At 39.5% G+C, this 17550-nt stretch overlaps 2 protein-coding genes across 6 annotated transcripts in view; one reads left to right on the plus strand and one right to left on the minus strand.

The window, feature by feature from the left end:
* Nucleotides 1–8098, minus strand: part of CEP95 (centrosomal protein 95) — a 54661-nt gene extending 46563 nt beyond the window's left edge. For 2 of the 4 annotated variants that reach the window (XM_069063955.1, XM_069063953.1), the window contains exons 1-4: nucleotides 7688–7847; nucleotides 5797–5925; nucleotides 4910–5017; nucleotides 1443–1553 (exon numbers count right to left, since the gene is read on the minus strand). In XM_069063955.1, coding sequence (XP_068920056.1) covers nucleotides 1443–1553; nucleotides 4910–5017; nucleotides 5797–5925; nucleotides 7688–7709 — 370 coding nt within the window. In that variant the 5' untranslated portion in view covers nucleotides 7710–7847. Of the gene's footprint in view, nucleotides 1–1442; nucleotides 1554–4909; nucleotides 5018–5796; nucleotides 5926–7687 lie in introns of all 4 variants that reach the window. The other 2 variants (XM_069063956.1, XM_069063954.1) reach the window with 2 other exon arrangements.
* Nucleotides 8099–8173: 75 nt separating this feature from the next.
* On the plus strand, nucleotides 8174–15684 carry DDX5 (DEAD-box helicase 5). Of its 2 annotated transcripts, none has more exons than XM_069063957.1 (14): nucleotides 8174–8327; nucleotides 8648–8814; nucleotides 10056–10221; nucleotides 10621–10717; nucleotides 10799–10932; nucleotides 11100–11165; nucleotides 11487–11628; nucleotides 11731–11891; nucleotides 11990–12162; nucleotides 12384–12494; nucleotides 12984–13045; nucleotides 13139–13198; nucleotides 14463–14687; nucleotides 14974–15684. In XM_069063957.1, exons 2-14 carry the CDS (start codon nucleotides 8771–8773, stop codon nucleotides 15375–15377), a joined length of 1845 nt encoding a protein of 614 aa, XP_068920058.1. In that variant the 5' UTR covers nucleotides 8174–8327; nucleotides 8648–8770; the 3' UTR covers nucleotides 15378–15684. The 2 variants fall into 2 exon arrangements, with proteins under 2 accessions (XP_068920058.1, XP_068920059.1); XM_069063958.1 differs by having other exon boundaries at nucleotides 8183–8320.
* The last annotated feature ends 1866 nt before the right edge of the window (nucleotides 15685–17550 follow it).

A 17550-nucleotide genomic window follows, 5' to 3' on the forward strand; every position in this document is an offset into this window, starting at 1 on the left:
CTGTGGTGTATGAACTACAGTGGGGGAGAGACTTGAGGCAGGGAGGTTGAGTAGGAAGCGGCTACAATAGTCCAGGTAAAGGATGGTGAGGGTCTGAAATAAGTCTGTGCAAGAGAAGGGAAGAGATGTGAAAGATGTTGTGAAGTTAAAAAGAAAAAGATGTGACAAGTAACTGGACATGTGGGTGAAGAAGAACGAGGAATAGGAGAAAACGACAATGTTACAAACTTTGGAAACTGGAAAAATGGTAGTTCCTTAGGTGGAAAACTTAGAAGAGGGTTTGGTGGGTGGGATGTGTGGAGATAATGAGTTCTATTTTGAACATGTTAATTTTATGTGTTTGGGATATTGGATTCTCGGGAAAGAGATTGGAAGTTGGATACATACATACATACACATATAAGAATATACACTCTTACATACATATACTTATATGCACATATACATGGAGACACAGAGAGACAGACATACTCACGTCTACATAAAGATAATCAAAACCCATAGGAGTTAATTAGTTGTGTCCAACTTTTTGCTAGACATTTGGGAGGCTTTCCTGGCAAAGATACTGAAGTGGTTTACAAGATGAAAAGCTGAGATAAACTGGGTTAAGTGACTTACCTAGGGTCACAAACTAGTAAGCATCTGAGGTCAGATGTGAACTCAGGAAAATGAGTCTTCCAGACTTTAGGAACAGTACTCAAGCTACTATGCCACTTAGCTGCTCCAGCTTAGCCTACCTATGAACAATTTATATTTCTTCAATTATTTAGATCTCTTATTTCTATAAAAAAGTGTTTTGTAGTTATATCCATAAGGTTCTTCTGTGTATCTTGACAAGAACACTTTTAAGTATTTTATGTTATGGATTTTTCTGTCTTTTCCTGATGGATTTTGTTAGTATATAGAAACACTGATGATTTATGGGGGTGTATTTTATTCTGATTGATTTTTGAAAGAGTCTCTTGCTAGAGGTTTGACCATCCTTGAAACCTTGCTTGGTAAATATGTTTGAAGCAGTTAGTTTTGGGCATCACCCTGAATTAGAGTTTTGCACTAATGTTTACCATTGCCAGAAAAGGCAATACAGAACTATAGAAAATTCACTTAAAACAAATTTTCCAGAGCAACTTTAAGCTGAAATACTAATGGATCCCAACCAACAAATAAAACCTGTTTAGTAAGATGACTAGAAACTGTTATGTATTTTAGTTATGTATGCTAGTTTTGAGAAGTCATTTAAGAAACCTTATAACGTAACAGGATTCAAATGTCAAATATTACAAGGATAGGCTAGAAGTATTCTAAGTATTCAAGACAAGTTCAAAATAGTACCATATAGTTAGAAAATCACATTATAGAACAATTAGTCCAAATCTCTTATTTTACATTCATAGCAGACATTCAATTCAAAATAAAACCAAACTTTCAATTTAAAAACTCACCTCTTTCCTGAGAGGATGCCTCACTATATTCTGTAAGGTACTCCAGCAATCCATCAAATATTTCTAAGAGATTTTTAATAGACTCCTTATTTCCTCTTACAATATTTTCTCCTAAATACAAAACAGAATATTTTAAAACATCTTGATTAATTTAAAATATGTACATTCTTGAAATGGACACACTTGAATAAATACTCAAGAATAGGGGATCCTAAACTAGTCTAGCAAAAAACTGGATACTAAGGGGAGGCCAGGTAGTACATCGAGTAAGAGCACTGGCTCCAGTGTCGGGATGACCTGGAGATCGAATCCCGGGCTCAGACACTCAGCACCACACCCAGAAATAACTGGCCTTGTAACCTTGAGCAAGTTACTTAACCCCGATTGCTTAAAAAAAAACAAACCAAAAACTGGGTACTGGAATGTTATTACATAGGAAAAAACAACCTTTAAATGCTTTATCATGTAATCATTTAGCTCCTTAAGATGCAGGGATGGTTTTTTGCCTTTCTTTGTATTCCCAGTACCTGGCAAATATTAAGTGCTATATAAATGCTTGCTGACTGAAATTTTTTAGCATTATCTTTTAAAAATTGTTTTAAATCAACTTTATATTACAATATATTACTGCCACCTCCCTTTCTCAAACAGCTATCCCTTGTAACAAAGTATAAAGAAGAAAAAAAACAGTTAAGTAAAACTAGCACATCAACCAAGTGTGACATTCTAATAGTGTTTCATACCCTTAGCGCCGCCCCTCCCCATCCCTCCCCCCCACAGCAAAGAAGAAGAGGGAAGTGCATTCCTGTTTCTTCTTTGGAGCCAAGCTTGGTCATTATAATTTCTCAGAATTCATTTTCAATTTATGTTGCTGGGTTGTTTTTTCTTTCGTTTACATAGTTGTAATCATTATCTATACAAGTTTTCTGGTTCTGCTTATTCCTTCTGTGACAGTTTATATAAGTTTTCTCATGCTTTGGTTTTCTTCATATTCTTCTTTTTTCCATTACACTTATGTACAGTTGTTCAGCCAAAATTCTTTTTATTTTTAAGAGAATAGGCTGTAATGGCACGTCCTCTAGTCATATTTTTAATAAGATAAAAAGTATTTAAGTGAGGTTTTATTAGAGGAAGATAATCTACTTGAATTTATAGGTCCCTACCTGCATGCAGATGTTACTTTGTTCAGGAGAAATCTGTTGGGCTAGAGCCTGGCGTAGCTGATTGACTGTTGTACTTGGAATAAAGAAGACCTGGGTTCAAGTCCTGATTTTGACACTTACTAACTGTGACAATGGAAAAAAATCACTTAACCTCTCTGAGACTGTTTCCTCATCTGTAAAATGGGGATAACAATACCTGTAGTACCTTTCTCACAGTGATGTGGTATGGATCACATGAGTTAATGTATGAAAAACACTATGTAAATATTTACCACATAAATATTATTTGGATATGAAATATAAGATTTCATATGCTTACTTCTTCATACATGTTTTAACAGTCCACACTTTTTCCTAATCAGGTGGGAAGAAACATGCAAGGAAACTGGGGGGGGGGGGGGGGGGGGGGGGGGGGGGCTCTCTTAAGAGCTACTGAATTTGTTTCTCACAGACTTTTTTTTTTTGCCTTTTTAGAGGGCAATTGGGGTTAAGTAACTTGCCCAAGGTTACATGGCTAGTTTTTTTGTGTGGGTGTCAAGTGTCTGAGGCCAGAACTGAACTCTGGTCCTTCTGACTCTGGGGCCAGCACTTTATTCACTGCACCACCTAGCCGCCCCTCTCACAGACTCTTAACAGTATTGGCAATTAATTCACAAAATAAGCTTAAGAGCCTATGAAAAATGTATCCTTTATGTATAAAGATTCTTTTAACTCTCTTATCTCAGTACTGGCAGTAGTATAAAACAACATGAAGAGAAACAATGGTGAAAGTTTTGGTTCTGAGAGAATTCACTATTTACTTATAATTAAAATGAATAATAAAGCTCCATTTAGTACCACTCACACGGGTCATAAGGAAGGCCTTTTGTTTTAAAGAACATCACATAATGGTTATTATTTACACATCTAGAGCAAAAATTTGATGCTTAGAAGAACTCCTAGGACTAAAGTTTAAAAAAGTGAGGAATAAAAAAGCTAAACACTCAATAAAACAAAAACTGTATAGTTTTCATTTCCTATCAGAGTATACAACTGTAAGTAACTCTTGGGTATCTCTGATTTCTAGGGTGGGGAGAACAGTTCAGCTGCTCAGCATCCCATACTGTGAGTAATTCCACTCACAGTTGAACTTTAATTTCTGGCCCCAATTTCGTCATCTGAAAGATGCAGATGCTGGTCCTAACTACCTAACAGAACTATGACATTAAAATTATGTCATACTAACATATTCTACAGTCTGACCTCCTCTCTGGCATTCATGGTTCTCCATCTAACTTTCCAGGCTTATCTCATATAACTTCCTGCTGCTGGAAAACCAGAAGGATTGGACCTACTTTTTGCTCCTGGACATACCATGAACTTTCCCATCTTTGCTTGTTTCATACTATCTCCTAAGCTTAGAATTCCCTCCTTCCCTCTTCTCTAGTTGAATTTTTATAATTGCATGTCACTTCTATGAAGTGTTCCTACTTCCCTTCCCTAAATCATTACCTTTATATAACCTTTTGTTTTGCACCTCCTAAATGCATTTATATAGTAAGATACATTACAGTTCTCTGCCTTAGTGTCTTCTCTCCCTACAAGTCTGTAAGATTCAACAGGACAGGAAGTGTTTTTTCAACTTACTATCTGATTCCTAACAAGGAGCAAAGCACCAGATGCTTAATATTTGAAAATAAACAAAATGAAGGAAAACAAATGAACAAATTAATTTACTAGTCCCATCTCCTCATTTTTATTAATAAGGAAACCAGTCCGGAGAAGTTAAGTGACTTGATGAGAAAATTGTGGCTGAAAGACAATTGCTTGGGAGAGTGTGTGGTAAAAGTATAAAAAAACTCTTCAGAGTCCGAAGAGATATAAGATTCAAATTCACCTCTGTAATGTTTTACTATATATGATCATGGGCAAACAGTCACTTCTGCTCTCTAAGTCTCAGTCTCTTCATCTGTATGATGATGGCCACAATACTTAGATTATTATTACAGGGTTGTTGTGAGGATAAAATGAGACTATATGTAAAGCACTTTGCAACTATATGAATGTCACTTAAGCACCTATCTTTGTGACTGTCACAGAGCAGGAAACTGATAAATACTTGTTGACTCTACTTCAAGAATATTAATTATAAGGGGGCATTAATTATAGGTCTTTACAAAATAAATCCAGTGTTCTTGCCTCTTTAGCATTTAAGCAATTTTTTCTGCTCAATTAAATGATACCTAGGGCCCAAAGAAACAAAATAATTCCCTCAGGAAAAATATAATTGTTTGAATTCAGTTTGAGATGGTTCATGTTACTAACCTGTTATGTGGGACAAGCTGACCTGCAAGTAATCCAAGGCCAGTGAATCAATAATTGCTTGTACATTGTGTGCATGATCTTCTTGGTTCTTAGGGACGGTTATGAGGTCTGTGAAGGAATGGGAAATAACACTGTTTTATAACTGCAAAATACCAAATTCAGAAAATCTTGATTAATCCAGGTCTGGGATGATCAGGGGATCTAGCTTAGGGGTGGGGAATAAGTTACGTTGACTGAGGAAACATTGGGAAAAGCACACTGGCATTGACATAAAGAATTCAAATTTTGAAAGACAATTTGACTTCAAAGGGTAAAAAAAACCAAACAACCCAGTTGCCTTAGTAAATATGTTTTTTTCTTCTTTAAACTTAAATCAAATTTAAACCTTTAAATGATGACTGGATCTTCTATAACCTCAGTGACATTTTAAATGTATCTATTCAGCAGAGCTACAATTAAGCAGAGTTATTAAATTCAGGCAAAATGATTTAGAACATCATTTTTGTTCAGTTGTATCCAATTCTTCAGGAACCAGGCCCTTCTATCCTCTACTATCTCTTTAAGTTTATTCACATTCATTGCTTCCATGACATTATCTATCCATTTCATCTTCTGCCCTCCCCTTTTGCCTTCAATCTTTCCCAAAATCAGGGTCTTTTCCAAAGAGTCCTGTCTTCTCATTATGTGACAAAAGTATTTAAGCTTCAGAACATCATAGGACTGAAAAAGCCCTGTTTGTTACCAGGACATTACAGCAAGAATGTAACATTTTGGTTCAAATAGAAGATAGCACTCTCTTTTCTAATTGCAAAAAGACTAATCTGCAGTGAAAGCCCCAGGAGACAAAATATAGAAAAGAAACTGTCCCCATGTCTTGGTATTCTTACCTGGTACTACTTCTCCCAAAATAGAGTGATAAAGAGTAATAAACACATTTGCATCACACTCAGAAAGAGACTGTATCCTCAGGCAGATGTGACATTTCAAAAGAAGGTTATTGGCAACTGCTACCCACTCTGGAAAAAAAGGATGTAAAAAATGTTATTGAGGTAGAAAATAGTAAATTTTTAAAAATCAGGTACTGAGTCCTGTTTACGTAAGTGGATAAGGAATCGATTTAAACAAAGAGCTGTCTTTAAAATAAAAATATTTACAAATGTAGGGAAAAGTCATATTCTAAATGTTATTCTGTAAATAATAGATCTGACTATAAATTCCTAAAAGACTTAGGCTTAGGTTTATTAGTATTTTAAGTAAATTAAGCCACTTCTGAGATACTGCTTTTACTAATAAAAAAAGAAATAAACAATAAAAAAGTAATCAGTATTACATTTTTAAGACTGTATGGGAGCCCAAATGTTACTTCATTACAACCCTAAATTGTAGCTCACGATGTAAAAAAAAATAGAACACCAGGAACTTTGAAATAGTAAGATTCTGAATATCTAAATAGTTTTCAACCTTCTAATAGGAATATAAGATACAACTCCATTAGTTTCTCCACAAACACCACCGTTCTCAAGAAGCTGCTGGTGTCCTGGAGTAAAAAATTACCTTGTATTTATTTTGTATATAGTTATGTTTCTTCCCCATAAACTCCTTGAGGGGAGGGGGTTATTTCATTTGTTTATCTGATTCTGGTGAAATTGGTAACTACCATAGGAAAACAATTCTCTGTCATTCTGACATAAGCTGTATTCACTTCCCATTGTCAGGCTTCCTAAACTCCTACAATCTAGGACATTATTAGCACAATGAACTGCTTAAGCACAAAGTAGTTATCTGCCCCTGGACAGCAACAACTCAACCATGCACGAAGTTGGTCATTCTAGAAGAGATAACGATGGCTTTTTTTTTCTTTTTGCTGAACTTTATCTAGTTTATCCTGTCTATATCTCCTCTGTACACAGCTGTCTGCAAATGGTCTTCCCCGTTAGACTTTAGTTCCTTCAGGGCAGGGGCCTTTCTTTGTATTCCCCCCTCTCCCCCCCTTAGAGTTAGCTCCCGGAATATATAAACGCTTGCTGACTTAACTTGACAAACCTCAACAAACACATTTCACACCATAAATACATTAGGTAAAGCTTTAAAAGAAAAAGTATATATCAAGTTTAAGCTGGTATTTCCAACACTGCCCAGACCCAAGCAATAACGCAGATAACAAGAATTAAGAAAAGGAATACGAGGGATCTAACTTGACGGCTTTTCACCAATAGCTTTCGGATGGGAAAATCTGTTTTGCTTGGTTGGGTACCACCAAAAAGCATATCCTTCTAGATTCAGCGCAAATCTACCTTTTCAAAAGAAACAAATACATGTGAGAAAAGTAGTTGCTGTGCTCAGATCTTTTTTTTTCCCCAAGGCAAAAACCAAACGCGGAGAAGGGTTACAGGTTAGATAACCAAGATCTCCCTCCTCGCCAGCCCTAAGGGAGCCCGTCAAGCGCTCCCCAGACGTAACCCCGCCAGGGTCCCTAACTCTCGGCTGGCTGGTCGCCTTGTTAGGGAAAGGGGAGCCCAAATAAGGGAGACATCACATAAAACCATCCTCGGAACACGTCTCCCAGGGACCCCCAAAACGACTTCTGGAGCTCAGCTGGGGGGGGCGGGGGGGGGGGGGGGGGTGTTTAAAAAAAAGCCCTTTACCCTCCGGTAGCCACCACCCCCCCCCCCAACCCACGGGGGAGGGGGGGGGGGGCCCCCCCCGCCTTTGGGGGCGGCCCCCCCCCCCCCCCCCCCCCCCCACGCCTTGGGTGTCGGCTTCAGCCGGGAGACTCACCACCCTCCTCCCGGACCTCCATGTCCGCGAGAGCTGTACACCGACGGGGCTCGCGGGGAACGGTGTCCTGAAGGGACCGTTGAGGGAAAGGAGTGTGGCTGGGGAGGCCGACGCAGGGCGCCGGGGGTGTGGGGGGGGGAGGGCGAGGAGAAACCTTAAGGTAACTGGGGGAGGCGATGGAGGGACGTTAAAACGGCTTCTCACTGCTGATTGGCCATCTGGCCGCACTTCCTGTCGCCGCACGCGGCCAGGCAGCGGTTTAGGGGTTACAACTACAACTCCCGGCGGGATTGTTCCCGCTTCAGGTTTCTCAGGCCGGTCACTCGGTCTGACAGACCCGGTAGCCGATCTAGTACAACCAGTCAACCTGGGGAGCTATCCGGTGACTCCCAGGGATATCAACATTTTTCGTGTCCCTCCGCCTAAGTGAGTGGATAAATAGTGCGGTTGCCGGCCCAGTGGGTTGGGGGTTATGCTCACGTGATAGGAGAAGCCTCCGCCTCCTTTTTCCTGATAGTGTACTGTGGCCCTTAAGAGTCGCAAACGTCTAGTCCGGGGTGCAGTGGCGTTAATGCTTTACGGCCTGCCTTAGAGGAGGAAAACAGAAGAGTGGGGTTGATCATTCCTGAATTGGTGAGATGTAAGGGCGTTCCCTGAGAGAAGGAGCGAGGGAAAGGGAAACATTCGCGGGTGGGCCGCTGAGTTAATAACGAACTAAAGTGGGGGAGGGGTGCTGGGACGGCAAACCGAGGCTAGAACATGGCGCGCTCGGAACGCCTGCGGGTGTTGTTACCTTGGTGTCTTCCCCCTCCCCCTCCTCGAAGGGGGTGGGGCGATGAGGTCATAGAGCGGTTCCCATCGCGCTTTGCGGCGGAGGAGGCGGTCCAGGTATAAAACCGGCTGCCGGGAGCCTTCTGGCTCCTCATTCATTTCCACCGGCTTGGGTACCTCTTGTTTTAGCTGCAGCCTCCGCCTCGGCCACCGCCCCCGCACGGCCTCGCGACCGCCGAAGCCACCTTTCCCCCCCTCCCCTGCGATTTCCCGCTTCTCGGTTGCTTCCCTCCAACCGCAACCATTGACGCCATGTCTGGATACTCGAGTGACAGAGACCGCGGCCGGGATCGAGGGTGAGTACGGACATTCGTCAGTCGCGGCCGGGAAGGGGTAGGGATGGGGGTGGGGTCCAAAGGAAGTGGGCAGGGGCCCTGTCGGCGACAGGAGTCCTCGGGCGCCATCGGTGCGTGTCTGGTGGCTCTTTTTATGGTGAAGCGATGTAAGGGTTTATTTTGATAGCATTTATTTTCGCGTCGGGGTTGTGATTTAGAAGGGATAGGCCCCAGGTGGGGAGACAAGGAGAGCGCGACGTCAAAGCAGGGTGAGCACGGAGCTCCCGGCAGGGCCTGGCGGCGGATAGTCTGCGCCATTTGGGGAGTCCCAGAAAGAAGTCTCAGAAAGGTCCCTTAATCACCCCAACTTGGGAAGGTTCCGAAGTCGTTCGGGAGGCCGAGCGGGGACCGGAGGGCGGGGGGCAATCGGTCTCCCCCATGTGGGGGAGCTGTCGAGACAAAATGCCGGCCCCGGACATGGCGGCGGCGCCTTTGTTACCCCACCCGGCGGAGGAGCTCAAAATGGCAGCTTTGAGAAAATGTGGCGCAGAGTGAAATGCTAGACAAAGGGGGAAGCGCCGCCCAAGCGGGAACGCGGCCCGGCGGACTCCGCCCGGGGCCGCGACTCCTCCCCTGGTACCCGGCGCGGCCCCTCCCTCCATCCTCGGCCTTATGTAACCGCGGTTACCTTCATCTTGAGCCCACCCACCGGGGCGCATAATGAGGCTCCCGGGGGACCTCCCCTTGTTTTCTAGCGAGCTGTCAGCTCGGGGCCGTTCTGTTATCTGCTTTCCGCTGGGAAACGTTTGACTCTTAGGAAAAGCCTAGTGTAAATAATTAGAATTGTTTATCCTTTATCTCCCCTTTTGAAGTTTGGGCCTTCTCCCCACGCTTTTAGTTATTGTTTTCACTCGTGGAAAATATAACTGCTATCATCTCTTGGCTATTCTGTGACAAGGAATTTTGTCCCAATCTTTCCCCACTACTCAGATAGCGCTTACCGGGCTAGACAGCCGGAAACAAGGGATGTTATTGATTAGAAGTGCTCACTGGGAAATTGTAAAATTAAAATTGCTGTTACTGGAAACTAAGGGTAAGGCTGGCTAGCATAGGAATAAAGCCCAAGGTGAAGGAAAAAAGTCATTCAATTCCCTGACTTTAGGAATACAGTATCCCAAGTGACTTTATTGAATCCTATATTTTCGTGCTGTAAGTTAAATGGTTATGTTTTTGAGGCCTAGACTTTTCATCTTTTCTTCTAGGTTTGGGGCCCCTAGGTTTGGAGGAAGTAGAGGAGGACCCCTATCTGGAAAGAAATTTGGAAACCCTGGGGAGAAACTCATTAAAAAGAAATGGAATCTCGAGGAACTGCCCAAATTTGAAAAGAATTTTTATCAGGAACATCCTGATTTGGCTAGGCGTACAGCAGTAAGTAATTTAAGTGCTTTGACGTTTTGGGGGGGGAGTTAGGATTGTTTTTCTAAGAGCATAGTATTGATAAAACTAAAGTTATGCTCTAGTAAAGACCAGTGGCATAGATAACAGCAAGAGATTTTTTTCCCCAAGCAGCAGACTTGAAAGCTGTTAACTCATTAGATATTCCTGAAAGCTGTTAGTGGATTTAATCAATCTTTTGCTTGGTTTATGGAATAAATATTTATGTCAGGAGATGATGAATTGCAGTTAATTTTTTGGGGGGAGGGCATGATTTGTTTTAAAAAGTTTATGGTAAAATTTTTCTGTTTGAGGAATTTGTCAGCTTATGTAAGAGTATAGGAAATAAATTTGTGTACACGTTTTTTTACATGACTGAGTTTTACGTTGTAGCAAGAAGTTGATACATATCGAAGAAGCAAAGAAATTACAGTACGAGGTCACAACTGCCCAAAACCAATTCTGAATTTCTATGAAGCGAATTTTCCTGGTGAGTATTCATTTGGGTCACATTTCCTGGAATCACTTTGTGCTTAATAATTTCCCTAATCTAGTGTTATTTTAATTACAGCAAATGTCATGGATGTAATTGCAAGGCAGAACTTTACTGAACCTACTGCTATCCAAGCCCAAGGGTGGCCTGTTGCTCTAAGTGGGTTGGATATGGTTGGAGTAGCACAGACTGGATCAGGGAAAACACTGTCGGTAAGTCTGAGAGATTTTTGAGTGATACACAAAAATGTACCAATTCAAAGTTTGTGCACCCTGCTATGTTGTTTGGGTTTTTAAGTGTGTTATTCAAGTTAGAAATATAATTAAATTTAAATTAGTTTGTTTAGGCTATAATGCAACTTTTTTTCTTCCATAATTAGTATTTGTTGCCTGCCATTGTCCACATAAATCATCAGCCATTCCTAGAGAGAGGTGATGGGCCTATCGTAAGTATACGTTTTATATTTAATTCTCTATATAATTATATAAATGATTCAAATTTTAGATATTATGTGATTTAAGTTGCATGACCTTTTAATTTTCACAGAACTAAAATGAACCAACAGGTACTTTTAGATGTTAGGGAATGTTTAATCAAGATTCACCTTGTTTTATGGGACAAGTTTTAGATGTTTCTAATGGTAGCAAATTACAGCTATCTTCTTTTAATTACCTTCTAACCTGCTGAAAATATTCTGATGACATTTGTAAATTAATTCTATATTAGTTCCTAGCTATATGTGTTAACAGCTGTTCTTCCTTCTCAGTGTTTGGTGCTGGCGCCAACTCGTGAACTGGCCCAACAGGTACAGCAGGTAGCTGCTGAATACAGTAGAGCATGTCGTCTAAAATCCACTTGCATCTATGGTGGTGCTCCAAAGGGACCACAAATACGGGACTTGGAAAGAGGTTTGTAGCAACCCTTTTCTCTACCATGAAAGGTTTTGATGTGAATTGTATTGGTACCTTAATTCTTTTCATCTTTTACTCTTTTTTCATTATTTTGATCAGGTGTAGAAATTTGCATTGCAACACCTGGAAGACTGATAGACTTTTTGGAGTGTGGGAAAACTAATTTGAGAAGAACAACTTACCTTGTGCTTGATGAAGCAGACAGAATGCTTGATATGGGCTTTGAGCCTCAAATCAGGAAGATTGTTGATCAGATAAGAGTAAGTTTCTTAAATTTGTTGTTTATACACAGATCCCACTCAAAATTGTGGGTAATTTTTTTTTAATGCCTGGTAGACAAATCCATGTGTCTTTTTAGCCTGACAGACAAACTCTAATGTGGAGTGCAACTTGGCCAAAAGAGGTGAGGCAGCTTGCTGAAGATTTTTTGAAAGATTATATTCACATCAACATTGGTGCTCTGGAACTGAGTGCAAATCACAATATTCTTCAGATTGTGGATGTGTGTCATGATGTAGAAAAGGATGAGAAGTAAGTTTTCATAAAGCTTGGCGTTTTTCTTTGAACCAGACATTATTAACTCAGGAAAAAAAAACTGGATCCTTAACACACAGTATATAACTTGTCTATTCAGATTGAGGTTGGGGACACCTGTGTGTTTTGTGTGTATGCAAATCTAAAATGCATTGAAGTAGCTCTCAAAAGTTTGTTTTTCTTTTAAAATTGTTTCTGTGCTACTTTTTTTTCTCTAGACTTATTCGATTGATGGAGGAGATCATGAGTGAAAAGGAAAATAAAACTATTGTTTTTGTGGAAACCAAAAGAAGGTGTGATGAACTTACCAGGAAAATGAGGAGAGATGGGTATGTATTGAAAACATGGTAGCTTTTAAATCTATTGTGCCAATAGTGTTTGTGTTAATGTTGTAAAACTGAGAAGACTAAGGGTGGTGAGGGAGGTATTTAACTAAGGCTAATGTGGTTGTGTAGGTATTAACTAAACTGAAGTGTTTCCATCACAAAAGAGACAAACTGAACTGGAATCTCTCTGGTAATTAGCCATCATGATTTATTTGAAGCACTTTTGGGGCTAGTACATTTTGGATTTTAAAATCCCATTTTTTCACCTGTGTAATTTGTGCAATTCTAAAGCAAATTGAGGAAGGTAGATTAAATTTAGGTCTTATAATCTTGAAATTAAATACTAAGTCTATTATTAGTCAAGTCTGTTAATAGCCAAGATTTCCTTCCCATTCATGGCACTCTTAATAGTTCATAAAAGTTGAGCAGAGTGTTAACCAATTTGACTATAGGGCTGAATTCATCTGTATTCTGCCTTTATTTTTAAATTAGGTGGCCTGCAATGGGTATCCATGGTGACAAGAGTCAACAGGAGCGAGACTGGGTTCTAAATGGTATGTATAGATAAACTCTTACGGCATTTAAAAACTTTTAAAAATCTGTTGCCAGATTTTGTTCAGTGATTCTCATTTCAATTCTCTTGATAGAATTCAAACATGGAAAAGCTCCTATCCTGATTGCCACAGATGTTGCATCTAGAGGGCTAGGTTAGTAGAAACACTTCATGGCTTGGTTCTCCAGAAACAAAAAAAAACAACCATTATTTTTTTTTAAAGAAAGTTTATTGCTTTCTTTAACCTCTGCATTTTTCTAAGTTTTTTTTCACATAAAGGTGCAGTCTTTGTGGCAAGGCCTAGGCATGACAATCGGAGGACTCGAGGGGGATGGAGGACTAGTGATCGGCTGGCTGCTTCCAGTCGAATAGAGAGGTGAAAAGCTGAAAGCATTGTGTGCCAGTAATCTTCAAAAGGCAGAACATACCACCTTAACTACTACACCATAAACTGTTCTCTCAGGGGGAAAAAATGGAAGTTATTCACAGTTCACTCTGCCGTGGTATTTCTTCTGTCCCATGCTTTGCATGATTGCCATGGTACAGCGCTTGTTTTGTACAAACTGTTTACTGTGATCTGTGGGTCTTTGAGTTTCAGTGACTTTGCTGAAATGTTGAAGAAATATTTCCAAACTTCAATGTTCAATGAAATTTTTGTTCCTTTGAAAAGGAGAGAGCAGCTTTAAAAGGTACTAGCCTTGTACAAATTGGTGAGTACTGGCACATGAGAATCTAGAGAAGGAACAACTTCTCACACTTAGTCAGTGGGAAAGGAAAGCAGTGCTTTGAAAGTTCCTCCCTCACCTACACAGTAGTCGTCATGTCGAGACCTGCCAGAGAGAGACACATTCTCAAGTGAATCCTGGCTTCTTGGAAGCGCTTGCCTAGACGAGACACAGTGCATAAAAACTTGATGGCTTTTGGGGGACAGGTATGTTTTTCTTGCAGCTGCGGTTGTAAGGTCTTGGCAAGACAAGCAGTGAGGCCCGAATTTTGAACTTCTGATGAGTGTGTAATACGAAGGACCATGTACATTTTTGCTTAAAGGTCCTCAAATGAACACATGAAGAGGTTGCTGTGAACTTTAGTGGCCCTACTGCGCAGAAGCATTCAGATGTCACTTGATGATCTGTAAGGGAACTTGCTGAGTTGGGAATGAACTAGTGAATATGAATGCACATTCCTTGTGGTAGATTATCACTGGGTGGGTGGTAAGATTTAATAGATGGAGTGTGCATTTAATTTTTTTTTTTTACCTCACTGCTGGTATTCGCAGAAGCGGATAATCATTTTAACAATATTCCTTTCAGCCCATACCTTCTTGGGAATACAATTGTCTAACTTTTATTTTTGGTCTGGCTGTTGTGGTGTGCAAAACTTCCTATGTTGCTTTTTTGCCACACTGCAACACTTTACAGATGTGGAAGATGTGAAATTTGTCATCAATTATGACTACCCTAACTCTTCAGAGGATTATATCCACCGAATTGGACGCACTGCCCGTAGTACCAAAACAGGCACAGCATATACTTTCTTTACACCTAATAACATAAAACAAGTAAGCGACCTCATCTCTGTGCTTCGGGAGGCTAATCAAGCAATCAATCCCAAATTGCTTCAGTTAATTGAAGACAGAGGTTCAGGTATGTTCATTTTTCTGAATTAGGATAATTTGTTACTGTACGTAAATTTTGTCAAAAGATTCATGTGTCATTTGCCTCTAAGTAATAAATGGAATTTTTAAGGAATTAGTGACAGATGGGGTGGGGGGAGAAAGAGTATTGATTACTTAAATCTAATTATGGTAATAGTGGAGATAAATTGAATTCCCTGTTTGCTGTCTTTGCTTAACATTGATTTGCATCAAGCTCCAGGAAACTGATTTTGATTGACAATTTTCTCGTTTTTTTTTTCCCCCATTCCCACAAGGTCGTTCCAGGGGTAGAGGAGGCATGAAGGATGATCGACGTGACAGATACTCTGCGGGCAAAAGGGGTGGATTTAATACCTTTAGGGACAGGGAAAATTATGACAGAGGTTATTCTAGTCTGCTTAAGAGAGATTTTGGGGCAAAAACTCAGAATGGTGTCTACAGTGCTGCAAGTTACACCAATGGGAGCTTTGGAAGTAATTTTGTGTCTGCTGGTATACAGACTAGTTTTAGGACTGGTAATCCAACAGGGACTTACCAGAATGGTTATGACAGTACACAGCAATATGGAAATAATGTCCCAAATATGCACAATGGCATGAACCAACAGGCATATGCATATCCTGCTACTGCAGCTGCACCTATGATAGGTTATCCAATGCCAACAGGATATTCTCAATAAGACTTTAGAAGTATATGTAAATGTCTCAGTTTTTTCATAATTGCTCTTTATATTGTGTGTTATCAGACAAGATAGTTATTTAAGAAACATGGGAGATGCAGAAATGACTGCAGTGCAGCAGTAATTATGGTGCACTTTTTCGCTATTTAAGTTGGATATTTCTCTACATTCCTGAAACAATTTTTAGGTTTTTTTTTTTGTACTAGAAAATGCAGGCAGTGTTTTCACTCAAGTAAATGTACAGTGATTTGAAATACAGTAAATGAAGGCAATGCATGGCCTTCCAATAAAGATATTTGAAGACTGATTTTGAAATGGAAATTGTTTACTTTACAGTTGTACAACTTAAGTTAAATGGAAAATGTCATAGATGCTTTTCTGTATCAAATGCTAGTAAAAAGCCTAAACTGGTCTTGCATTTCAACCCACAGTATTGGTTGTTGGGATTAATTATGCATACATCAGGTTTACAATCTTCCCTATCCCCTTCCTCTTCTTCCCCCCCCCAACTTTTAAGGCTTAGTAATTTTGAAAGAAATGAAATGAGTAAAAGAGAGAGCTTCGTTGTTAGGTGAGATAATGGATATATTTCATATACAGTGCTTTCAAGTTTACAAAAGCACTTTTCCTCACAAAACCCTATTATTGGTAGCATTGCTTCCATTTTCCCCCCAAGATGAAGCAAATTCTAAGCTCACACAGCTTAAATCCCAAATCTTTTGATGCAAAAGTGAGACTAGGGTTAAAATTATTTTCCTTGCGCTAATGCATGTGATGCCTTGTAGCATGTAAAATAACATTGCAAATATGTGCTTTTTGGAACAAGAAATACTTGTTCTTTGGACTAAATGTTTGGCCTAAGTGTTACCTATAGCTAAATGTAAATTTCACTGGGCCTAACCTTGTAAAATGGTTGTCAAGAACCATATTTTTTTTCAAAAAGGGTAAATTTGGCTTTTTACTGTCACTTTTTAACAAGCAGAATTCCCATCAAAGGGCTGCATTTTTATTTCCAGTAGTTTTCACCATAGAGGATCAGTATTTTTTTGTTTATAATTTTTTTTAATGCTAGGTATATTTGAGGTACAGATCCAACTAGATAGAGTAGCAGTTATCTTGAATCATTGACATTCTGGAATGTATTAATTGCCAATTTGAGGGTTGAAGTCAAGAAATACTCAAGTTTCTTGCATGAAACCTTGAGGCAAAAGAAAGATTCCCTTTGAGAGACTCAATCAGGAGTATAGTGGGATACCTAATGTTAGGCATAGATGGTATAGTAAAATGTTAGGGTGGAGATTAAGTTATAAATTTCTGTATTTCCTGGAACAGACACTATTTTCTATCTTGGTCTAAATTCAATAGAGGTTTGTTTATATTGTAAGCTCAAGAAATCCATCAGTAACTTGAATAAGATTTTTATTACCAGTTGCTTTTAACTTTCTAGTTTCCCATTGTTTCAGAGCTACCTCTTACTCATACATTTCTATCAAATATTTAACCTGTTACTTCCCACAGACTAATGAAACTTTGTGCTTTCTACTTGTGAAGTGCTTAAATATAAAGGAATAAATGCATTTATTTCCTCCAGAGACAATTTTGTATTTTTATGAGACCTTTTTTAAGGTTGAGTCCTCTGGTTACAAGTGTCTTTTATGAATAAACATGGGTGGGTGGGTCTATATAATTCTATATATGCTTAAGAGGAGAGCATGAAGGTAGATTGACTTGGTAATAATGGTGATTTTAAAAGGGATTTCTGTGTTACTTAGTGGGTATGAATATAGAACCAATAAAGTGAAGTAGCAATTAACTCCAAACTAAGATTTGAAGTGGTCCAAAAGTAAAAGCCTTATTAGCTAATGAATTTTTCATCACAAGAATATAAGTTTAAGTAAAGATTAGCTGACTATGGAGGGATTCTCGAAAGTGATTATTTAAACTAGGGATTTGACAGGGACTTCCTTCCATTGAACAATGGAGGATAAAACCTTAATTTTTTTCATTTGGGCCCTCTTTTCAAATCCTAGTTCTCAATAAGTAAATTAAGTTAAAGAGTTCTAACACTGGATCTGAGTTTAAGTTAAATCCTGCTGATATGTATGTGTGTATATAATGTATCTTACGCAAGGCCTCCCTGGGTTAAAATTAAGTAGCGAGGTCATAGTTGTAG

This window comes from Petaurus breviceps, unplaced genomic scaffold, assembly GCF_028583685.1.
Source record: "Petaurus breviceps papuanus isolate PSGF00001 unplaced genomic scaffold, PetGlider_PUasm1.0 90617, whole genome shotgun sequence".
In the NCBI taxonomy this organism is placed as follows: domain Eukaryota; kingdom Metazoa; phylum Chordata; class Mammalia; order Diprotodontia; family Petauridae; genus Petaurus; species Petaurus breviceps.

Coding starts and splice junctions, on each gene's coding strand:
- DDX5 (XM_069063957.1), top strand. CDS start 8,771: ATGTCTGGATACTCGAGTGACAGAGACCGCGGCCGGGATCGAGG. Junction 8,815..10,055: donor GACCGCGGCCGGGATCGAGG/GTGAGTACGGAC, acceptor CTTTTCTTCTAG/GTTTGGGGCCCCTAGGTTTG. Junction 10,222..10,620: donor ATTTGGCTAGGCGTACAGCA/GTAAGTAATTTA, acceptor TTTACGTTGTAG/CAAGAAGTTGATACATATCG.